Below are 26388 nucleotides of genomic sequence, written 5' to 3'. Positions count from 1 at the left end.
TAAAGGCTTACCCCATTTTTTGGGAAAGCAATCCAGCCTAGGTCCCCCATGACCGTACGGGAATCCAATAAATTCACTGAAATAGAAAGAACACATTACTGAGTTAGATACATAAAAATGCATCAATATTTTCATAGTATTATTAAAAGTGCATCTTGCTATATAATCAACCATTGGTTATAATGAATGTGAGTTATAAAGAAAACATTTCTATGCAAGAGAATGTGATTTTGAATTAACATTTATAGAACAATTACAGCAAAAATGTATAAACAAGTCATTACTCTAAGAGCCATTTTTTTTTTTTTTTTGTCAAACAAGAATAAAGGACAAGAATTAAAATAAGAAGAAAAAAAAAGAAAGGTACACAGAAAACATTAAGAACCGTTCCACTTTTTTTTCAGGGTTTAAGTCTTAAGATTAAACTGTAGCCATAAAACTTTGGCTGAACATATTGTATTTTCTTCCTTAAAGCTGTTATGAAGCAATTAACAAATAATTTACATTAAACAACAATAAACTATCCCCAAGTCTGTAATATTTTTTGTGATACTAACTGAAATCTGAAATCCAAACTGCAAATTCAATTAAGAAATAAATCTACACACCCTTAACCAAGCTGAGGAAACTAGGGTTGTTATTACAGTTATGTCTCCATTGCATTTCTAAGATATCTTCTACTTATATATAACCATAGTCTCAAATGTATTACTTATAGAAATATCAGCTACATATTTGAAAGACAGACATCAATTATACTTAGATATCTTAAAATATTTGGAACTTCCAAGATAGAAGTCTGAATATCACTACAAAAGGAAGCCACACAGTATGTACCCACATGTGTACCCACATCACATACACACATGTTGTTTATGTTTCAATGAGTTCACCTACTATCCTCCCAAAATTAAATTAGCTAAAAGGGTGTTGTGTCATCAAAAAGACATAGATCACAGATCATTACTTTTCCAACCTATTATGCCTATCTGGCTCTACCTGGTTCATGGCACAGCTGACCCACTTTGAATGTACATGGCATACGGATCCAAAAGAGAAACAATTAAAGAAGAGGTATCAATCTTCCTTAAACTACACTCGAAATCCAGTATCTTGAAATGTCAGCAATTTTAAAGAGATGATTTCATCTGCAAGTATTAAACCCTGAAAACTAAAGTAATAACAGTTGATAGGCTGAGAAATGTGTTATAATACTTTTATAAGAGAATAGAAGACAGAATTGCTATAACCAATCAAGACTGAATTGCTATAACAAATCATGATCATAATTGAAATAGAAATTTTCTATACACTATAGTAATTATGTGCATTTAACACTTATTATTCATCATTTTATTTCATATAACATTAAACATATTTAAACACTAAGTTAACAGTCTAAAATATTAGTAACATAAAAATAAATCGAAAACATAAAATTTTTAGAAAACACAAATATACTCAATACCACATATACACATACATGTATACATATACAATATACTTGTATACTTGTCTATTTCCCTCAAGTACTGAGCTCTTAATAAATGTCTACTTATATAATGATTATATCATCTTTAACCTACACACATCACCTTGACTTTAGGGAATAGTAAAATAAATAATTTGTGAAATTATTTTAAAACAAAATTGACTGTAAAACTACTGTTTAAAACAGCAAAAATAATAAAAAAACAAATAAATGAAAACACTGTTCCATTATCCATTGACCTTGCAAATACACCAAACATTCCACTAAGTCTAATTTTTTAGATAGGGCCATACTATTTTCTTTTTACTCTATTGTTGGCTTTTCTGGTTACTATGGGAATAAGGCTATATGAAACTTAAATGTCCTTGTCCTCATTTTGGTTTTTCTGGGACACTGGGGCTGTGTCTAGACATGACTAAATACCAGGGGAGTACAGAACCTAAATTGTTATGTTTATTCATCTTCATGATTCATTTGATTCACCTTTGATATTGAGCAACAGCATATCTGTGTAGACTAGAAAAAATAGAGCAAATCAGTGACCTAAAGGTCTTCTACTATAGTGGCAGTCAAACTGAACTTAATCCTGTGGTGGATGTGCTTCGGAATTCTAGGAATTTGCAACTAGCTTGCCATGAGAAATGCAGGATTCCCAGTAGACCTTTTAATAATATGTGGATCTTGAAATATTCGGTTTTACAAACAAAATTCCAGATACCTTTCTAAAATTTAGTTACCATCACATAAATTAACTTTAATCTAAATTATTATTTTTACTCTTTTTTGGCCAAGAACGTGTGTGTGTGTGTGTGTGCGCGCACAAAAGTAAATGAATGAACTCAAAATACTAGCTTGGCTGTTAATATAATTTATTGGGAATTCTCAGTATTGAAATGCATTATTAAACACATAAAAATAACCACAATGAGAATTTATATTATCTTTCTCATGATGATCTTATCAAAAGTTTTCTTCAAATAACTAGATTAGGAGGTTTATAGAAATACACGTATGTCACTTCCCACTACTGTCTAACAGATGATTTCATAAAATTCACAGTGCAAAGAACATATTTATATACACTATTACTGAATTAGAAATTGAGAGAAAAAGAAAAATTAGATGTTTTAGGTAATTACTTGCAGATTATATATTATAATTTTGTTCATATAATGCAGAGCAAATTGGGACCTGGTACCTCAGGGAAAATAACTAAAATCATAGATAGATAATGGATTAGATAGATGATAGATGATTAGATAGATGATCGATAGATAGATAATGTATAATTTTTATATAGATCTCCATATCTATCTATATAGAGATGTATACAGAGACATAGAGCTAGCTGTCTTATATCTCCAAGTTTTACACATGCTGTTTTAGCTCTCTAATGCCTTTTGCCCTTTCTGAATTGCTAAGTCTTCATTTGTTCTACAAAACATATTTCAGGAACTTTCTTCGCCAGGAACCCAACACTGATCTTTCTTTTTCTAAATCTCGGTAAGATATAAGATATTATTACTGAATAGTTGATTAGCACCCAATTCTTATCTCCAAAAACACTGAATACACAGAATTGTATTGTTTCCTTAAATGAACACTTTGTTTGAATCATACCTGTGAAACTAGCCAGTGCTCAGAACAGATGAATAGCTGTTTGTCTTACAAGTGAATCATTTGGTCAGTGGGCAGATCAGGAGAGTGTTTCTGAATTGACATATAGCAGTGGTTCTCAGCATGGATGTTTGATAATGTCTGGAGACATTTTTCATTGTCAAAACTGGATGGTGAGATGGCAATCATTTTGTAAGATATATACATGTTGGACCATTATGTTGGACACCTAAAACTAAATAACAGTTTGTCAACTGTACTTTAATAATAATTTTGTAAAAACTGGAGGTGGGTGGAGTATTTGTCACTGGCATCTCATGGGAAGAAGCCAGGCATTCAGCTAAGCGTCCCTCAATGCATAGCGAACCCTCCCCCATCCTAAGGAAAGAATTATCCGGATCAAAGTCCACTAGTGCCAAAGTTGACAAACCCTGGTTGACACCGATGATTCTACCAGAAAGTCTCTATTTTCACATCTTCGTACATCAGTATCATGTTTGTCATTAACAGAAGTTAGCATATTTGAAGGCATCCCTTATGACTCAAAATGCCATTCCTATTTTATGGAAATAGTAAAAATCGAAGTCTTGTTTAAGGAAAAGATAGAGTGTTCTTATTACCCAACACTCTTAAATTATTTTTCACATAACCAACATAACTATGATTACAGGTGTTCTTATTTATGTTCTAATAATTTCTTGATGTTCATAATGGCATGCCTGTTGCCACAGTTATTATTAATGCCTCCATTTCCCCCACTACTTAAACTAGTTTCATGAAATCCAGAAGCTTAGGGTCTATGTAAATGTGAATTTTCAAATGTTCATTTCTCAATTTCATTACTAAATTTATTTTTAAAAGGAATTGACAGTAATGGAACACAGTCATTAAGTATCTTCTGTGCAACAATTACAGTAATTAAATTGTTCTGAACAGTATATATGCTTGTTGTAAATTGCAATGAATACCAATGAGTATTGATCTTCATTGTACAACTTAATTAAAACTTGTCCAGGAGAAGCCACTAATGAATATAATTAGAGGAAATGTTTGATACCACAGTTACTCTGGAAGACATTAATTAGATATTAGAAATTATATAGAAAATGTTTTTATTCCATTATTTATATTTTAAAATAAAGCCACACCATAAAACTGAGAGACAGCCTTCAAGGTCTTTTTCCTTCAGTCATTGTATAATTACAGTGAAGATGGGCATCTTGGTTGGTATTCTAATCAGTAATTAAGAAAACAGATTCTCCAAGAGAAATAACTCTACAGAGGTCAATTAATATGTAGTCTATTACAAATTTTCTAAAGTTCTATAGGAAAACAAAGACTAATACAGGAATTTTCTAATAAGTAAAAATCAGTTAACTATCTACCCAACCAAATAACAGATTATAATAGAACTAATCCAAACTAATCTTAAGTATGCTTTATTTTTATTATTACACACTAATAATTGTAATGCTTTCTTGAAAAAAACAGAGAAAAACATTTTCGAAATTTGCTTTCAGAAAAGCCAGAGAGCTGCTAACTCATTTTTTTGTTGTTGTTGTTCTTGGGATTCAAGGGGAGCAAGAAGACATAATGAGTAAGATAGGATATGCATAAAAAGACTCCAAAGTCTTCAACTTCACACATTCTAACAATTAAAGGTTAATCTGTATTAATAATTTAAATATGATTGTCAATGTTTATATCTTCCAAATATTCATAACTTTCTGTGTATCACTTTGACTCCATTGTTTCCTCCTTAACATCTTGCTAATATGAGTAACAAAAACCAGAAAAAAATTTATTGGATTCTCTAGGAAATTAACATATTGAGATGAATGTGTTTTGAGAATTTGAAGAGTGGGAAGACAGTTCAAGGACACTCAATCCCACCGTCATCAGTAGGAAAAGCCTTGAGAGAATGCGTGATCCTTGATGACATGAAAATAAAGACTGAAGGCATATTCTTATTCATATATTATTTCCGTTTTTCACATGATCTTCACAGTAATAAACAAACACAATTATAAGGGTAGTTGGACCTCCACCACAGTATAAAGAGAGAAGAATTAGAATAGGAACAGATATAATGGCATTCTCTTTCTCTATAGGCATTGAATCAAAGTCCCATTGCATACAGAACTTTGAGGGATGCTTGTTTATTGATTTCCATTTAACAATATCAGAAAAGCTACTGGATTCAATTACAGCACACATTTTACTAATCTATGGAAATAAACCCCAGATATACAGCTTTCCTGCCTCCATGGTCTCAGTCAGCACAGATTTGAGTTCTTGCTTCCAGGCTAAATTTTATAATTTGACAACTGCTGCAGGAGACAAAGAACAGTTGACAAAATGAGTACAAGGAAAGAGTACATGTGTTTCCCATTGTAAAATTAAATTTGTCAGTTTGGTAAAAAATTATGTTATAGGTTTAGGGGTGTTATGTAGATTTCTGACATCCCTTCACTTGAAGGCAAGTGTTTATAACCAACAGTATTTCCACAAACAATGAATGGGAGAGTATCCATTTCTTTTGTAATTCTGAGAAATCCATGGGCACAACTTAGAAAAAAGAAAATATGGGAAAAAGAACTTATTCAGTGCACACTGTGTGTCAGTTGCTTTGTTAGGCAACTGATACATGTTCTTTCATTTAATCATGTCAACAAACCTATAGGCTCAACAGAACACTGATAGTTTGCAATCCTGCTCAGAGGCCCAGAAGGGAAATCAAGGAAGGAAGAAAGCATGAATCACTACTTGAGGCATCTATGACAAATCATAAGCCATGCTTGTGGTTTCCCCAAACCAAGTCCCTCACTTAAAGCTTAGACATAACATACCTTGATCATAATCACCTATCTCCCTGAACATCCAAAGGTCATGAACTAAACCTTAACCATGAATGAATTTACTTTATTTGCACAAGAATTATGGCCTCTGAACACTACTTGAGAAAAATTTCACAACCTAGAAGACTGGTTCTGGAAATTTGTGACAATCACGTAGCTCTGAGTTCCTAATCTGTCTTATCCTTTGGCAGTATATGATCACAACTCCCAAGCACAAACACTTTTTCTCATCTTTTATATTAAGCAACAACACATTTCTGTGCTTTTCTTCTACCTCTTTGGCTACTTGTTTTCATTATAAACTACTCTTCCTGTGCCAACCCTTGAAACCTTGGCTTTGATCAATACTCTTTTTGTAGACTGATTTCACTTCTCACTCTATACCAAAGATTCCTGAATAGGACTTAATATGGGAATAAAAATAGAAGATTTTTGAAAGAACAAATGTCTTGGAGCCAGTCCATCTGTATTAAATAAGATTATTTAGGATAGAGAATGACTAGTATATTTACTTTTTATTTGTTGATTGGGCGGTTGGTTTTAAGGGTGATATTAGCATTTATCTCTATATGAGAACCCTATAGAGAGGCTCGTGAACTTCCAAGTCTCCAGTTATCATATAAATGTTAATGACCTTCAAAATCCATACACCTAATCCATTTCTCTCGCCTGAAATTTCTATCAATTTGTAAAACTGTCTGCTAGTTACTGACACATTCATGACATGCACCCATACCAAATTCAACCTGTCCCAAATGAATAAATTATCTTCCCCATATAAAGGGGAAAAAAAACCATGTTTTTTATTTCAGTAAATGCAATGTTTTAAAATTAGGTATTCTATTCAGAAATCTGAGTCACTTTTGTCCTTTTCTTTCTTTATCCCCACATTGAATCATTGACCAAATCCCACAGATTCTAACTATATTATGTATGTAACTCTCTGAAGTGCCTGCTCTGTTTCATTCCACAACATAAACAGTCCAGCCAAATCTTTGCCGTAATTTTTCACTTGAAAAATTGCCTAACTGGTTTCTCAGTAGAGAGACATGATCCCTGTCAATTTCTTCAAAATATTGTATCCAGAAAGATTTTTCTAAGCCACCAGTATGGTCATGTCATTCCCCTACTTCAAATCTTGCTGCTGTCTTATTGTTTTTAATATAAGCCCCTCCAGAAATGGTCTTTATTTCCTTCTTCAGTTTTATTCAGGCTTTTCTCTCCTTCTCTTTCCACAATTCAGCAAGACTGAACTTATTTCAGTTCCAATTATGTGATCTTACTATAGATTCAGTTCTGTTCAATGAGCTGTGAAGGCAATGGGTAAGGGAAGGGAGGTTTTGAGAAGAAAACATTAGGAGAGGAAACTCCTGGCTGCCTTGGAAGGCATGGGTATGTTTTATGGAACTCATGCACTCATCTAGAGCAAATAACTCAGTGGCATAGCAATGCATACAGATTTAGGTTGGAAGAGTGAAGGGGTGGGAAGTATCTGGTTCTAAATTATACCACACAGTTGTTAACCTACCTAAATTGGAAACTTGCCTCTCTTAGAATTTTCTGTTATGTGGTGGGGGGGAAAATCAATTTTGTTGATTAATCCAATGGGGAAGTGATGTGCTATTATTTGCAGAGGAAGACGTCCTAACTGATACAACTGCTCAACAGCAGAATTTGAAGGCAAACTCCAGACTCTTATTCCAGAGCCTGTTCTCTTTCCATCATGTCTTGACACTTCCAAATTTTACTCACAGAATTCAATACATTCCCTACTGACTCTTAATTATTGACAGTGAAGAAAGGTTGCCTTTGCTTCAAAATACTTCATCTTTGTTCATTTTGTTTTGGTTCTTTTTCGTTTTGTTTCAAAACATTTTCCATCATCATAAACAAAGGAGTTTTAGCCACTGCTCTTTGAAAATTTAGCAGTAGAATATTCAGACTATGAAGCATACCACCATGAGAGAAGCAAAATCAATCAGAATGTATACTAAAAAATTTGAACTGTTAATATATTGTAAAATTGTATACTCAGAGAGGCGGCAAAGAGGAATTCAAAATAGTATACACTGGTTAGACCAGACGAAGTATTTAGGCAAAGGTAACACTGAAATCCACTGACAGCTAAATTATGACTAATGAGCAGTCGGCTACATTCACAGGACACATAGCACAAAAAGAGAAAAGCCAGATGGTTTTCAGTGGCTACCTTGTTAGGTGTGGTAACCAAACTTGTCAAATCTTACCTATTTACTTTATTTTAAAGAAAATAGTCAGCATTAGATGAAAAAACAGTCTTGAAAATCATCATATAACACAATACACTCATTTAATATCTGCTCAGTTCCATACCACAATGTAAATAGATAATATATGAATCTACTCCTTACAAAACAGGGCAAATCCTCAACACTTGAAATAAATGTGCTTATTCACAATTCCTTTTGAGAATGGTTCACTGCACAGAGAATGCTCTTTAGTCCTATGGTTCTGGTTTGCTACTATATGAGCTATGTGGAAGTGATTTTTACTTTGAGCCTCTGTTCTCATGTTTGTAATGTCAGTGATTCAGACTAATGTAATTACATGTGTCTGTACTTAAATATACATTGCATCACTTAATCCTAACAATGATCCTTTGGTATATTGTTTTACCCATTTTACAGAAACGGCAATTAAAGTTGAGAAAAGCGAAACAGGGTAGACGCCCAAGATCCCAGAGCTAATAAGCGCCTAACTGAAATCTAAATGCAAGTCCACCTGACTCCAGAGCTCTTTGTCTTGCTTCTCTATCACACTTGCCCCAGTGTTGGACTTTCTGAATCTAAAAGTTCACTCCTTTGAAACCCATAACTCCTATATATCAATGATTTTCATTAAATCAGTGAATGGAGAATAGTATGTTACAGAAGCCAGTATCTACTGTGTTATAATAGTGTTGTGTATAAGATGGAAATTTTCGGATATATTAATCTAAACAGAGCATACAGTGGTTTTCCTGGGGAAATCACAGTTTAGTATCAAATTTCCAACAAGATTTAAGTAAGTTACAAGATTCCTGAAAGCAAAAGGGTAAGTAACAAAGATGAATCCTGTTTTCTGTAACTTTTTAAATTTTGCTATTATTATGCTTTAAGGCATGTTAACTGGGGCAAAAGAAGGCATACATTTGCCCAAATATATTGTCCTTAGGTGTGAGAAAGCACAGAAAAAAAATTGAATGTCAAATGTATGCAAAGCTGATTCTTTGTTTTGTATGAATCCCTATCCCAATCCCTCATTACCCTTAGTGTTTGATTAAAATATAACAAATTGCAAAACAACTATATAATTATCAGCTCTCCAGACTTCAGGTTAGGATAAATGATGATTAGGTCTAAAAGTGTACTAAAAACAGACAGAAATTTGCACAGATTCACAGTTGGTATTGTAAGGTGATAACATTTCCAAAAATGAGCAAAACAACTGTGTGGCCCAAGCAGACCTTTTGTAAAATGAGAAATGACTCATTTTTTTTTACTGGCAATTTAAGTTATTATTCTCATTTCAGTCTTGAAGTTTAGTTAAAAATTAATTGTGTTGTAAACATAATGATTCTTTGTTATTTGAAAAAGAAAAAAAATATATTACAAGAAATCTTTGAATAAGGATTTCTCATCAACTAATCAAAATATAAAGCAACAGAGACAGAAATATGAACAAATATTGTGCCTCAAATTTTAGGTGGCTGAACAAAAACACTTTAGTACCCAGTTCTAATTATCCATCTCAAAACAGCTAGAAGCATTCATGACAGGAAAGTAATTTTTATGTCAGTCTATTAAAATACAGTGAATTATATATCTTAACAGGGTATACGACTGATGATCTAGTAGTAATAATTTTTGCCTGGTTAACTCGGTGCCTAACTTTCTATTTTTGGTCAAAATATAACATTAGTAGTTGGATGTTTCTCTTTCTACAAAGTATAAAAACTATAAGCAAAAAAGGAAATAAAGTAAAATAAAATAAAAGTACTTTCAATTTTCTGTGGCATTGAGGCAGGTGCCATTTTACACCTAGTAATTCTCCTTCTTTGGTATCAGAATCTTACTCGTGTTTGGAGCGGCAATGTGCTCAGCACCAGACAATGGTTCATGACTGGCCTTAGCAAATAATGATAATCATGCTTCTATTATCTTAGTTTCCATTGAATCTGGTGGCCTTGTTATATACATCTAGCCCATGAGTTATAAACAGAAATCTATTTGCCAGTTTCTGGGAAAGTTCCATTGTCCTAGCTAAAGGAGGAATGTAGCTGACATGATTCTTGGCTCTTTCTTGTTCAGCACTGGATGTATGCTTGGAGATGTGTCTTCCTTCTTGTAACTATGAGGCAATAAACTTGAGAGTAAGGCCAAAAAAATCACAATGATTCCTGTCCTGACATCATTATGTCACTGAACCCAATCCACCAGGTATCTACTCTGAAACTTCTTTCTCAAACATTAAAAAAATGCCTATATAGTCTCTTCATTTTAAATTACTCTGGAATGGTTTTCTTATTATCTGCAACCTAATCAAAACTTATCTAATATATAAACAACTAAGGAAAAAGTCTAACTCGCTGCCTTAACTTCTATTCAAATTCTATGGAATATGACACTTACAATGAATGAAATTTCATTTATTCAACAAATATTTAAGTATCTTTTTAAGTACCAAGAACTGTTCTAGGCCCTGGGGATACACCAGTGAATAAACAGGAAGTAGTTTGATGATTGTTCAACCTTCCAATCGATGGCCTTGAGAATAATGCTTGAATTTATATTACTCGTGAAATAATCCTTCTATATCCCCCGAGACAGACTCTCCTAGGGTATAATTGTCTGAATTAACATTTGGCACTTAGGGATATATATGAACACATTCAAAATGCATTTAATATTATTTCTTATTTAGAAATGTAAAGAGGAAATAGCAATCAAAGCATACACTTTGAGGATCACTTCTGATATCAATGGCTCTATCACTGATTATATATCATACCATACTTAGAATTTTGCATTTTGATATTTGCTTTCAATACTCTCTAACATTTTGTATTTCTTTGTTGTGCATAGCGTTATCTGATAATATACATCACCTTTAGCCTTAGAACATTTTCATAGTCTCTTTTTTGAGATTCACAGAAAACATGTTCTGAGTGTTAGTCATATATACGTGTCATCTGTTTTTTTCCAGTGGGGTGTGTGTGTGTGTGTGTGTGTGTGTGTGTGTGTGGTATTTCTATCACCTGCATTAGAATCACTTGCATTGGATGTAGTTTCATAGTGTAGCAGTTAGCACGTCTGCTTTACACACAGAAGGTCCTGGGTTCACACCTCAATGGAGCCACGGGCCATGGTCTATGGCCATGCCTCCCTGAACAAGCCCAATGTCTGATCTCGGAAGCTAAGCAGGGTCTAGTCTGGTTAGTACTTGGATGGATGACCACCTAGGAAGACCAGGTTCTGTAGGCATAAATAATCATAATTTAAAAAAAAAAATCACTTGCAGCGCTTTTTAAAAATGTAATCCCATCGGCTCCTTTTAAAACCTACAAAATTAAGATATTGGGTAGAGCCCAGAGGCGGCATCTTAGAAAGTTCCCACTACCCAAGTGATTCTTATACTTACTTAATTCAGTCAGACAACATTCAAACTGGGCTATTCAATGAGGTGCATTTACCTATCTCACAACTGAATTTTTGAGGTATGTCAAATCATAATAAGAGTCTGCAAAAGCCAACTCTTAATTTTTGTATTGATGCAATTTCAGACTGATACCAGTTTCAGACTCCAGACCTCCCAAACCCCAGCCTCCACAGACCCTAGATCCCAGACACCAGCTCTGTTCTAAGTAAGGTTCATTTACAGGAACAGAAGTCACAATTATTTATCCATGTTCTAAAACTACAGATTTCCAGGCTCTAAATTTACAGATTTCCACAGAACTTGCTTTAATGAATTTTGATTCAGTGAGTCTAAGGAAGTCCAGAAATGGTAAACAGTAGTCTCTCCAGTCCCTGGGGATATGGTCTAAGACCCCCAGTGGATGAGTGAAATCTCAGATAGTGCCATACCTTACATATACTATGATTTTTCCTATACAGAACTATGATAAAGTTTAATTTATAAATTAGGCCCAGCAAAAGAATAACAATAATTGATAATAAAATAGTATATGTATAACAATATATTATAATAAAAATTATATGAATGTGTCATTATTAAGTAAAACAAAGGTTACTTGAACAGAAGTACTGTGACACCTCAATGGTAGATCTGATAACCAAGATGGCTGGTAAGTGACTAACAGGTGTATACAATCTGGACAAAGGGATGATTCACTTCTTGGGGTGACAAAATAATGCTTCAAGATTTCACCACACTACTCAGAATGGTGTAGAAATTTAAAACTTAATAAATTGTTTATTTCTGGAATTTTCCATTTAATATATTGGACTGTGATTGACTGCGGGTAACTGAAACTGTAGAAAGCAGAATAATGAATAAGGGGGAACACTGAATTTAACAACATTCCGAAGTTGGTTCTGATAAATGTGTCTAGGTTAGAAACCACTGGTACACAGTAAACTTTACCACATATAATTTTTAGAGAGATTTTTAAAAAGCTACAAGTCAGGATCATAGCACACTGATCTTCTATACAACATTTCTTTTATATTTTAACACAGTGGTTTTCACACTGAGCTCACGATAGCCCCTGTGGTTCTAAAGAGATGACTCAGAGGCACGAGCAGATGAAGGGAGGGAAGAGGTAAAAACACAGGCAAGAAAGCCAATAACTCAGTTGCTATCTGCTTCATGTATTGGGTTTCCACAGTGATTTTTGAATGAGAGTTTCTGCTACTTAAAAAAAAAGTTTGAAAACCACTTCTCATATAATGTCCTTGGCTTTCAATAATGACTTATATAAGAACCTATTAGTACAAACCGGTTCTGCATATTTTGAAAATTGTTAAGAATATTATTCATGATATTTTCAATACCTCAAACACAAACATCACTGAGACCAGCTTCTCTCAAACCCCAGAGTCAGGAAAAAATGCTTTTTCCTGATGAACTGACAGATTTTCTGCCAGGAAATGAGAACTGTGTAACTGAAAGCTTATACTCAAGTTTTCTATTCAGTTGCTTTAGCATCGATGATAGGGAGATTTTCATGTCTCCATTTACTTTGCTTATATTTGTATTATTCTTATATTTTTTATAAAATGTGATTTTTGTAATAAAAACATAATTCCTTCTTTGAAAGATGGTATGCACAAATAAAATACAAATCATAATACTAAGTACATTTAGATAAGTGTAATCTATAGCAGAGTGGGTGCAGCCAAGAGCTTCCGTATCAAACACACCTGGTTCCTATTGTATTTTTTGTGTGATGCAATACAAATTATTTAATTTCTCCAAAATCCAATCTCCCACACATAAACTGGAATAATGATGTCATTTTATAGCATTGTGAGAATTAAAGATGATGCGGTACTGTTTTCATAGCAATTATTATCCCTCTCATCTAGAGAAAGATTCTATTCAATGAATTCTAAGCTCTGCAGAATACAATATTAACCCACCTATATTTCTGATGTATTTGTCATATTTTTTAGAGTAAATAAAAATGTGTTCAAGAGGAATAGTTAATTAACTATACCAACCAGACACGGGATAGAATTAAACACACTAACCAAAGAGTAACCAAATTATACTTAAAAAGCCATTCATCATTGTTTTAAATTTTCTCCTTCATATATCAATTTTTAATGCTATTCTATTCACATGGTTGGTGGTATCCATTTTCCTGCTACATTCCATGTAATATTAAGAATTCTGACCAAGTCATAAATCTAAAGTGCTTCATAAAGTAAGTGACAGTCTAAATAATCTAGGAAATCTAGAACAAATGAAAGGGTAAATCTATCCTCCCCCAAGAGATTTTAACCATTAAGAAACAGATAGTTTATATTAATTGTTTTTCTAGAGGTAAAATTAAGTCATGCTTAAAGCAGAAAAAAATATTTTATGGTGGCTGATAAGGGCTCAAGTCATGGATTCTGAGAATTAAGCTTAAGAAAGGGGCCAAAAAAAAAAAAATCAGTAGTTGATTAAATCATGCCTAGTGACCACATGGTATCTACAAATTCTTTTCTAGTGGTTTACTAATCTCAGAATTTTCTTCTCATTGATTCTTTTGGTAAATCTAAAATATTCTACAGCTAAATTTCTTGGTATTAACTCATTTTGGTTGACAAATCATACAATCTCTGAGTTGATAACTTCACAGTTTAGAAGCGACTCTATAATACCAGAGAGTCCAACCTGAATTTAGGGAAAAAACTACATTAGCTCTACCAGCAAAACAGTAAGTAATGAGGTAAGACTGGGTGTGGTTGAAATCAGAATCTTTAAAGAAACAGAGGTTACTTAATAACATTCATTTTTTAAACATAATTTATAAACATAATATTGTAGAATATAACATATTTCAGTATAACATACTTGGGTTTGATTCTCACTAAGTTTACAGACAGGCAAAGCTTTCTTCATACTGATACATTTGGTAGATGCAAAAAAAAATAAAAAAACCCCACAAATTCTTCCAGTTTTCTTAGAATTAACTTGCTCTGGTAGAAAAATCATAGTGTCTCTATTAGTGGTAAATTCTCAGTCCAGAAGATAATTTTTTATCTGATTAAACTTTATTTTTTACAGCCATTTTTGTTATGATCAAATACTAAAAATGTACAAACATGGAAAACTCAATTCCATCCCAGTATAATATGCTACTCATGCAATGAAAATTGGTACATAGTCTTGGGGAAATTAGACAGGCTTCTTACCTACTGTATAGACCCATACATAAAGACTGAGTTACCTAGTTGAAGGCAGGAACTGTGTTTCCTACTGAGCACACACAACCCAACTGCATGGAGCAGGTGTCCCTGACAGGAGCCTGGAGTGGAGGCACAGGAGGGAAGTGACAGAAGAGGTAGGCCAGAAGCAAATCACTGAGAATGCAGTACTCCAGCTTAAGGAGTTTAGATCTTATCCCGAGGTTACTGAGAGCCATTGAAGAATGTACCCAGGGAGTAAACAAGGGCTGCTTGGCCAATTGAACAGAAGTCAAGTGCTTTTCTTCTGGTATTTCCACTTATAATAATTCTAGACAGTACACACTGACCAAGGGGTGAGGGGAAAATGAGACCTTGCTAATTATCAGAATGCCAAACCACACTATTTTTTTGCACATATAATATTTAACTCATAACTCATATATTTAACTTATATAACTCAGATAATGCTTACTGTGTATCAGAATTTTAAAAACACTACATTGATGTGAATTCACTCAATCTTTATAAGCCTCGACCATATTAATACTCCCATTTTACAGACAAGAAAGCATAGGCACAGGGAGGTTTTCTACCTTGCGTAAGGTCACACAGCTTGAAGCGACTCAACCAGGGTCCCAAGTCTGTGTCTCTACTACTCTGCAGTATCACTTCCTAAAATGGAGCACTGGTTCTGTGGTCATAAGACTTTGGCTTTGAAACTATTTCTCACTTTTTTAATAGATCAAACTTTCAGTTCCTTTTTTTTTAACAAGGATTTGTCCAATCCATACTATAGGATTTTTTATATGAGATTCTTAAAACATAATGTACATCAGTACATTTTGTAAACTATAGAGCACTTTAAAAATATAAACCACATAGAGTGATTATAAAAATATTGACTATAACCCTGTACAAAAAGAGAAAAAAAAGCACCTAAAGGATTGGCTTAGATGGGAGAAAATATGTGAATACATTTTCTACTGAACTTTTCGGTCCTCTCACTTGTTACTTAAAATAATATTGCCTAAAAAATATAATATCACAAGTTAAGTCAAAACCACGTTTTCAAAACTGTCCTCTATTCCCAACAGAACAAGGGTAGTGATCAGCAACAGACAGCACTTTAGTGGGGAGAGTTTCTTAATGGGATTTGGAGTATATAAAGCTAAAATGTGGCCTGAGCTACAGATTGAGAACTGGGTTACTTATATACTAAAGTAATGAAAACAATTTTAAAAGTAAGAATACATGCTCTGAAATAGGGAGCAATGTGTGGGAAGAGGTCTTGCCTTGTGTTAGTGGTGTTCAGGGCAGTGAAAAGGGGGATGTCAACATGGGATAAATCGGTCTGTAACAGCCCCGATGACCAGCAGTTGATCAAATGTTTACTGAGACGGGGGGAAAATTGAGCTATAAGTGATCATAAGAGCAAATACACCTAGGGTTCCACATGAATTTTTGTATGTGCTTTTACTGTATTTCAGTCACTGATCTCTCCCAGTGTAGAAGTGGTAGGAGCAATGCTGGAGTCAGACTGCCTCGATCACTTTCAGATTTGTAATTCTGAGCAAGTTATTTAACCATCCCTGCCTCACTTTCTACATGTGTAAAATAAGAATTATTATTATTATTATTTCTTAGACTTGCTTTGAGAAAAATAAATCAATATATATGTAAAGTACTTAGAACAATGTCTGGCACACTATATGTCAGTAATGAATGTTAGTTATAATTATTGTATAAAAATGCATAAACTCTTTAGCACACAAACACAAACATACATTTCATAAGCAGATCTAAATACAGGATGCTCTAAATTTCTTCATATCTATTTATGTTCACTTATAGAAAGAAAAAAAAATCTCAGAATTATATTAAAAATTTTTTGAAAATAGAAAAACCCAATTAAATTTCCAAGTAATATTTCAAATTCTGAATATAACTGAAGACATCAGAAAATTTTATATTTCAGGCTAAAATTGTGGTGTCAAATTATAGTGTCAGATATTTCTCTTAAGAAACTTTAAAGGATTTAATACTCTCAACTAAACACTTTCAGCAGCATCTTACAGGTCATTTTAATCTATCTATCTATCTATCTATCTATCTATCTATCTATCTATCTAATGGATAACATGCTATACTAAAACTAAATATCTAAAATATTTGAAGATATCCCTTGATATGTTTTATAGCTAATAAGTAACATCTGAACTCTATCTGGGGAATAAGGAAGTAAAATACAACAGTTACAACCAATGATCCTAAAACTGATAGTTTCCATTCTATCTCCTAATCAAATCCCAGTGTTCAATATTAAATAAGGAGGAAAACAGTAGAAAATTGGGACTTCATGTGGTTGATTTTTATCTTGGATAGCTCTATGAAAAATTTGATATGTAGTTATTTTTGTTAGATTGTTTTCTTGTCCCAGATTCCCTTTAATCATTCAATGCAAGGGAGATGATGAACTATAACTGTGAAATCTTACCTCAAATATATCATATTTAGTGGCACGGGAAACGTAGGAACTAACATTATTGTGTACCTGCTTTTCTCTAGGAATTATACTAGGCAACATACATAAATTTTTATTTTATTTTTACAACAATCTTATCAGTGTGTGTTAACACTTGATTTTAACTATGTGGAATTTGAGGTGACAGGTTCAAGACTATACCACTAACATATGGTAGAGGTCATTTCATGGTCTATGCATCTCCCCATTTACACTACCCAGTGAGAGGCACAATTATTGTGAACTTAATTAAACTACAGGGCCCTCAATGACATGGGCCTTTTCCCTGCCACTGAGGTACTAGCAAAGTGTTTACTAAATCCCTTTCTATTACCTTTACAAAAGTAAGATATTTTTGTATTCTTTTTCTTAAAGAAGTTTCTTCACATAACATAAGCTTAAGTCCACAAAACTTGCACCCAGTGCTTTTATTTATCCTGATCTTTCCCCAGCAACTGGATGTTTCCAAAGTGGACTATGCAGAACTTTAATCGGCTACATTCCCACAACTTACATTTGTGTAGTGCTCTACTAATTAGAAAATTGTTTCATTTTGTTTGTTCTCCACAACAATTACGTAAAGCAGGTAGTACCAAATTACAAATAAATGAACTGAGGTCAAGAAAAAAATAATTTAACAAGTATTCACAGAGCTGAGAGTTAGTAAAGGATGGAGATTAACCTGTAAACAACAAAAAAAGACTAGTTTGTTTTTGAATTTCAAAGCCAGGATATTTTTTCATCCTTGTTTATTTTTTTCTGTAATTCTAAATCATTAAATCCTTTCCCTATTTTATTTTACAAACTTAAATTAAAAACGAGTGACTCTAAATCTGCAAAATTAAATCTGTTGTCCCCCCCCACCTTCAGGGAAATCAAAATATGATGGCTCAAAACTAGATATGCTTAAAATTCTTTAGTGATAGCCGTTTTCAAGTATTTTCTACTTTTCTCAGAAGGCTTGTTTTACTCCCTTGTAGGAGACTTATTACTGTATCACGACACTGCCTAGGGTGAAACTCAGAAGAGTCTGTTGTTATCTTCCACAAGACCAGGTAGTCTGCCTCACCTGTCCAGCCACCACACAAGGCTAGGGCTCTGTGTAAAAGTTAGAATTTGGCTCTCAGAGAAAGCTCCTGCTGTGGACTGCTGGGCTGAACTGGTGCCAGCAGGATCTACCTGCTGAGTTTGTCTTTACACAAGAAAGACATTAACAAGCATCCTGGAACAGAAAGGGACAGCTAGTGAAAAGTAAATAAGTGAGCTATCTTATAAGAAACATAAAACTGACAGAGACACCTTAAACTCTGTACTTCTGATTTATGAATTAAGTAAAGAAATACATGACTTGATTTGACACAGCCTACTCTTTACCTTTAGAAACCGGGTTCCATGATTTATTTAATAGGTCATTATTATCTTATACCCAAATTGAAATTACAACTTCCTCGGGGGTGTTGGAAGATCACAGGCCAGGGCTCCCATACTCTTACTTTGGTTTGACTTTATATGGATGGAGTGCTGACAGCGAAGGTGGGAAAAAGGAGGGAGAGAGAAAGAGAAAAGAAGGAACAGCGTATGTCCTCTTTGTGAAAAATCATCAATTTGTATACTTTTGATTTCTGTCCTTTGCTATGTTACACTTCTATAAAAATATATTAAATTAAAATATGCATATAAAAACAGAAAGGAAGGAAAAGAAGGTGGGAGGGAAAGATTGAGAAAAAGAAGGGAAGAGGAAGAGAGATGTGAGTGTGAAATAAGAGAAAAAAGAAACTACCCATCTCAGAGTAAAGAACAGACTGTATTTTGTTGAAATCTTCCAATACTTATCCTGAAATATGTTCCCAAGTGGGAATATTTTCTCACAAAGCACATGCAAAATATTTCAACCCTCAGGTTTTGGCTCTTTGATTTTTTTTTAACAGAATAATTTACTGACCAGAATTATGGACTCAGTTTAGTTAGAACCTACGTGTGATAGATGTAGAAAATGGCCTGGGCAATAGTCCAGCCACTAAAACAGAATTAGAATCATCACAGATACTTTAGTTCCAATTATTTAATCTGTGGGGGTGCCTAATGCCACAAGTATCTGGCATGACTCAACAAAAAATAGAGCTTACAGAGAAACAGAAGAAAAAAACCTAAATGGATCAAATAAAATGAACTAAGAGTTTTTTTTATTCATTAGGCTGGTATTTATATCTTCAGAGTCACAGTGAAACAAATATAAATTTAGAGTGTGTGAGTGTGTGCGTGTGTGCGGAGTTTGATATTTTTAAAATAATATAAAAAATAAAACCCAAGCATTTTTTATTAATATCAAGTTCATCGTGACACTACCTGGACATCCCTCCCCACTCTTTCTTCCAGCCTCACCATGACCTTTCCACACACCCCAAAATGTGTCCATGTGCACATACACCAACATCTGACCAGGTTACCACATTCTGCTTAATAAGTGCACCACAATTAAAGCTATGAACACTGAATTGCTAGGAGACATTGAGGAAAGAATGCATGCATGCCTGACCTAGGGTTGAACTTGATCAGCAAAGTTCTGTATATATGTTCTCCATTAACTTAAGAAATAATTTAATTGATATCAACAAAGTAATACATAAACTGATCAGAGACCAAACGCTGTTTAACCTGTAGGAAAAGAAGAACGAGAATAAAGCTTAATTATGAACAGAACCTACTAGGTTTTCCTTAACTGGAATACATTGTAAACAGTACTCTAAAGCTCACACATATTACAGGATTTTCAGGCAATTTTTTCAATAGTAGAAATGACTCCTTATAGTTTCTTTAAATCGCTAAAGATAAGTCATCTTAAAATTATACTAACATTAAATGTCAGTTAATAAAGGTCATGCTAACCACATTGTTTTCAAAAACTCCAAATGGTGCACCTACTAGTTTCATTTTATGCCTTTGCAACACCTGGGATTCTCGTTAGAGATACTAGATGAAAAAAGTGAGCTTTTAGAGAACAAAAAAGGAGCAAGACCAAAAATTACCAGATATTTCACCAGACACAATTCAAATTCCTATGTACCTTCAAGCACTTGTTATTTTATTTTATTACCTTCTATAACTTTATTTTATTTTATTTTATTTTATTTTTTGCTTTGAACTAACATTACATTGGGCAGGGAATTTTTAAGATGGTAATGAAAGAAGCTAAAAGGTAATTTAAAAATCTCTATTTTCTATGAAATTCATGGATTAAAATTATATTTTAAATCATTCGTTCAGTGTTTTCTACTGTTACTGTAAGACAAATTTTAAATTTGAGTCGTCTCTTGATTTTATGTGATCAGAATAATTATAATGAAAAATCCTATACTACATGTGAAATCTATAGTCAGAACAAAGAAGTAAATTCTGATCAAGTTTTAATACTGAAGAATATTTGTACCACTCTCTATTTGTAGCTTGATTAATATATAGCTATTTCATAGGACAATTTATGACATCAATGATCTTACCAGTATCTCTGTGGAAAGTTTTAGAGTATCTTATACATGTTTTAAATATATTATCAAAAATGAGTTATTGGTCCAAATTTGAATTTAAAATTCTTAAAGATATTTTTCTTGTTCAGAAAAAAAAGTTTTGTCATGTTAAAACATTTTAAAATCTATTTCATTAACTCTGAATAAACAAAATATCTGGAAAGTCAAAAACTAAATAGGGAAGAGTTAATACATGTTAAAAGGAGACTCCCCTATGTACTCATGCTAATTGTTTTGGAATTTCAAATCTAAATTCTTAAAAATGAATCATTTACATTTTGATTTAAATATTTGCAATGGAACCAACGATTCAGACAAGATTTTCACAGTGAATAACTGTCAAACTTTCCAGTTTCTAATAGCTATGTGCTGCTTTAAAAATTATTATGAATACAGCAGAGATTCTGTTATTACTGTTTCTTATATCAACAAAGTAATACATTTCACTGAATAAACCCATTTTGTTATGTTAAAGATATATATTATAACACTTTTTGTAAAAACTGAGCCACTTTAATCTATGTTTACAAAGTCTCTAGAACTCATTTTGTCAGCTATTCTTATACACACCTACAGATACATAAGTGTACCAACTGGTCTGGGATAGAACATACGATAAATATTTTAATGTCAATTAAAAGTACCATCACATGTGTTTATACAGTTGACTAGAATAACTCCTTTAAAGGAATCCCTACCTAACCAACCGATACTATAAATTTTGATATAATAACTAAATATGTATTTACTTAGTAGAGCATACCAGTAGAAGCTATTCTTCTCTATAGATAAATACATATTCACCAAAGATAATAGAACAGCAAGAATCATTCTGAGTCTCTCAGGTAACAATTTACATTTTTAGCTCTCATATTGCTTTTAGTCAAAATTTGCTCTTTCTGAAAAGAAAAAAAAAGATAAACATTGCAATGACTTTTTAATGCTATATAAGCAAGTCTGACTATTCAAATTTCAGTTAATTCATGCTTTATGAAAGCTTTATGAAAACAATTGTTAAACTATTTTAAGACTGTTAAAAGTGCCATATTCACCTGTGAATAATTAGGTACCTCTGCTAACTTAAATTCAAACTATTCAGTAGTAAAATGGAATATATCTGCTAATTTAAATTGAAAAATAAACTAAAAAGAGTCATCATCACTTTTTGCAGTAGTTCTTTAAGATATAACCATATTTTCCTTTTTAAAAAAGAACATTAAGTTTGATTCATAAAAGGAAAAATAGATGTAGTTAGATAATCTTGAACATTATACTCTATTTTTACAGTCAAAAGTAGAAATGAAAGAGAAATTAGTCATTCGAGCAAATACATAAAAAAGTACTCCAAAGGAGATTCAAGTGGTCAAGTCAATTAACAACAATGTAGTGAAAATAACTATAGTATAGTTATTTTTTCAACAGTAGTAATATTTTATGAAGTCTAAGATTTAATTAAAGAGCTTGGGAATGTTTGTCTATAAATAGTTATGTTATCTCATTTTGATATTTTATGTAGAAGTACTCTGGTCACATTTTGTAGAACAGAATATTAATACTATAAAACATCCTAAGTAGTGCATTTCTAAGTATAAAAAATAAACCCTTTTCCTATACCAATTATATCCTATGTCGATCAAAATGAAGAATTAATAGTATTTACAAGTGGCGATATTACAAGAATATTTACAATCAATCAAAGGAGAAATTTCCGTGGTAAATGCAGGAATTGTCCATCCTCTTCTCTGTCTTTATGAGGAAATGAAATCCTGACACCCAAGAAGATATGTCTACCTCAAAAAAGAAAAAAAAAAAAAAGCTTAAATTTTCAAGACCCGACCTTCTGCCCCTCTTTCACCGTTTATAAAAGCAAAAACCCAAACTCTTCCTGGTCCCTTCTATTTCCAACAATCTATGATTCAAATAGGGGTAATGGCTCCCTTTTTTTGTTCACTAACGTCCTGGAGAGGAAATGATTTTACTATCCTTTTTCTGTGGGGTCCCGCCACTTCATCTAAAAGGAAATGAATTACAACAGGATGACAAGGCCACAAAACAAAGCCATTTAGTTTTACAAATCTATTATGTCGTCCAATCTGTTTTATGGGCCTGGTCCTATTATAAACCAAGAAAAACCCTAAAACAAACGTTCTTCCTTTTCTTTCTTTCCATTGAAAAGATCTGCAATTGTATGACTGTTTTTCAAAAAAAAAAAAAAGATTGTTTTTCAAACAACTTAGCCCCCAGTTTTTTCCCCTATGGTTTTTATTTTTCCCCTAGGGACCCTCTATCCCACTTTCTCAAATATACAAAACATTCAGAGACAAGAAACTGGACTTTTCAAATACAAACTGCTGACAACTGTCAGAAGCACTTTACTGGGACATTACTGACTGTAGCTTCAATGAATTAAGCTTGATTCACTGCGGGTGAATCATTTTCAATGCAGAGCTGTTCAACAGTAATTGGCCAAGAATCCCTGCTGCGAAAAGCACTTGTCAAATAATGCTTGTTTACAAATATATCTTCAGACAGAAAAAGTGGCAGTTACTGAATAAGTTCAGGGCCACCTCCAGTACTCATAACAGTGGGCATGCTCCCTTTACTTATTAAATATATTAAAAATTTCACTTGTTATACATTTGTCCTGCTTGATTGATCTTAGATTAGTTTCTCACTAAATACACTCTAAATTATTTTATAATAAAGAAATTTTGTGTATTATACTATAGTTCAAAGATTTCTTCCACATATAGTTTATGCCTAATGATGTAATACAAAAACAAAAGATATATTTATTATATCTTAGACTTCAGGCTAAAGAGTAAATTTTCCTCTTATCGTCTTTTATCCAACATATTTTAATTCATTTCATATCAATCTAAGATTCTAGATGTATGATTTTCTGTTCAATTCTGCTTAGTTATGTCTATCAAAGTTAAATTTTAAAAATGACTGGAATACTAATTATGAATGTAAACTCACATTTATTTATAGCTGCCATGAAATCTTTTTCTCACATAATGGGAGCATTATGTTATACTCATATATAGCGTATACATACACTACAGTCTGGGAAATAACTAAGCATCCATAGGTTGGAGAAGCATAGAATATGCAAGCAAGTTATTAATGGATTCAGTGCATCATTAAATCTTTCTGCCTCTGATCTTCCACGGTCCCTCCAGAAATAAAGAATCAAAAACAAACTTAACTCCAATCTGAATCTTTAAATAAACTGCTGTTATAAATATCGATATATTCTTGTTCTACTTTAACGCTATCATGTAGAAACAAAAAGAAGAGAACAACAAATTTTAGAGAAAAACAAATAAAGGTCTGGGATGATACTAATGGAAAAATAGAAAACTGTTGGGAGGAGAAAGGATGAATGAAATGAAGTTGTATATATTAATAAGACTTTATTTCTAATTATGTAAAATAGTGACACCTTATTAAATGTGCTCCAAAGAGCAGACACACCTTTATTTTTACTGTCTTCAGAGCAGTGGGTGGTAAGGTAGTATTCATTTTTGCTTAGACCACTACCACCCCCATCTCACTGTAGCCGAAGTTTCGCTGTGTGTTCGACTAGTTGGAGTAAGAATACAACCCGTGGATGGTAAGTTTACAAAATCAGCCAGTCTGTCTTCCACAAGATTCAAGCCCCACTTACAACACCTTAGGAGACCAGCGCTATTTCCTGGTCTTGCCTTCATATCCTTCTGCCTCTTCTTCCTCGCCATACAGTCTTGGCCCATGTTCCCATTCAGCATCATCCTGAGACTTCATCTCTTCCCAATCTCTAACCAAGAGTTCCTACTCGTTTCCATCTCCACATAGGCCCCTTACCCCATCACACCAGGAGAGAAAACAAACAAACAAACAAACAAACAAACAAACATGATAGGAACACGAAAGAATGAATATTGCTATTACTATCACTCTTTAAATTCAAACCAGGATGCCCCTTCCGGTGGAATAAGACAGTTTAAAAAAGGACTGCTAATGTCGTTATAATCCTCTGGCCTTCTAACATAATGAATCCAACATGAGATGTTAATAAAAGGGCTACGACTACAAATTACAGTTTTTCAACTTTATGGGGAAGGAGAAAATGCTGATTGCTTGGATTAAGCATAGAAAATCACAGATAGATGATAGATAAATAGATGATTGGTAGGTAGGTAGATAGATAAGATAGATCACACTACATATAATCCTTAAATCAGATTTAAAAAAATAAATTTTGGAATTTAAGAGAGAAGTTAATGGAATAGAGTGAGGTGGGGAGTCTCTATCTGCCCTGCCATGGTTCCTAGGGAGCTGGCAGCGCTCTGAAACCAGCTCAGCGTCTTCACCTTCTCAAGCCAAGACAAAACCCGTGAGAGTCACGAGGACACGCACGCCTCCACCGTTACTGCTTCATCTTTCCAGTCCAGCGTCCCCTGCCACAGGAGTAGAAGGAATTTAAGGTTCTGTGCCTCACTCGTCGCATCTGGAGCCCCAAATAGAAATCCCAGCCTTCCAGTGATGGGATACGGTTTTTAATGTTTTCGTGAAGGGGCTGAGTGCTTCTTTAGCCCTGATATCTGAGATGTGAGATGCTGCCCCCGGCCCTAGAAGAATGCGCCCTTGAGCTGAGACCCTAGCGCAAAGAGGAGTTCGGGTGTGTGAGAGGAGCGAGGGCGGCTGGAGCGGCCCCGGAGGCTGAGGGCTGCGTGCCCAGCGGTGGGGGGCAGAGGGGCTGCGCGCACCTCCGCGAGTAGCAAGCGCTACACAGGTGTAGCTCCCGCGCTCTGCCCAACTCTCCCAGTGGCAGGCGGGGACAGACTTTCTGGGTCCAGAGCGTTAAGGAGAAGGGTTGGGGATTCCAGGATCCGGTGCCGAGCTGCAGCGGGACTTTTTCCTTCACGGAAACACAGAAAGAGAAGCCGAGGGAGGGGAGGGGGCAGCAGCAACTTCCTGGAAGCGACTCCCCCTACTCCCCTCCACCTCACGCTAAATCCCACCTCTCTGCCTTCTTCCACTTTCTCCTCAGTGTGATTATGAGCCCCCCAAGTGGGAGGCACCCTACAATGTGGGGCGACATCAGCCCTCTCCCTCTCTGCAGAAATAACAGCTCTTGCCACCCACCCCAGAATAGCAGCTGGTGATGCCCTAAATAACAGCTCCCAGAAGGCATTTTTCCTCAAAATAAAAGCATCCAGCCACCCCCACAACATTTCCCATCATCGGCCTCAAATAACGGTTTCTAAAAGCCCCACCGCTCCTGAGAACCAGCCGCTGCGCTTCAAACAGTTCCCAGTCCTTCAAGCCCGAAATGTCACTTCCCCACGCGCTTCTAGTGAGCCCCAGCCGCACCCAACCTCCTGGCGCGGGTCTCAGACCCCTCTGCCCCACTGGGTTCCAACTTCCCAGCCCTCCCAACCAGCACAAGCAGGTTCCTCGCCCAGCACTCCGCAGCTCATGTCAAACAATGAAACCATAGACATCAGGG

At 34.2% G+C, this 26388-nt stretch overlaps 1 protein-coding gene across 1 annotated transcript in view; it reads right to left on the bottom strand.

Annotated features, from left to right (window-relative positions):
- Nucleotides 1–26388, bottom strand: part of LOC112483518 (ephrin type-A receptor 5-like) — a 60047-nt gene that overhangs the window by 32646 nt on the left and 1013 nt on the right. The window contains exon 2 of the mRNA XM_025050044.1: nt 12–76. Within this exon, the coding sequence (XP_024905812.1) occupies nt 12–76 (65 nt within the window). The remainder of the gene's footprint in view (nt 1–11; nt 77–26388) is intronic.

Source organism: Pteropus alecto, unplaced genomic scaffold (genome assembly GCF_000325575.1).
Source record: "Pteropus alecto unplaced genomic scaffold, ASM32557v1 scaffold46, whole genome shotgun sequence".
Lineage (NCBI taxonomy): Eukaryota > Metazoa > Chordata > Mammalia > Chiroptera > Pteropodidae > Pteropus > Pteropus alecto.
Note: the sequence above shows the minus strand (reverse complement) of the source record. Positions and strands in the feature narration are given on the sequence as shown.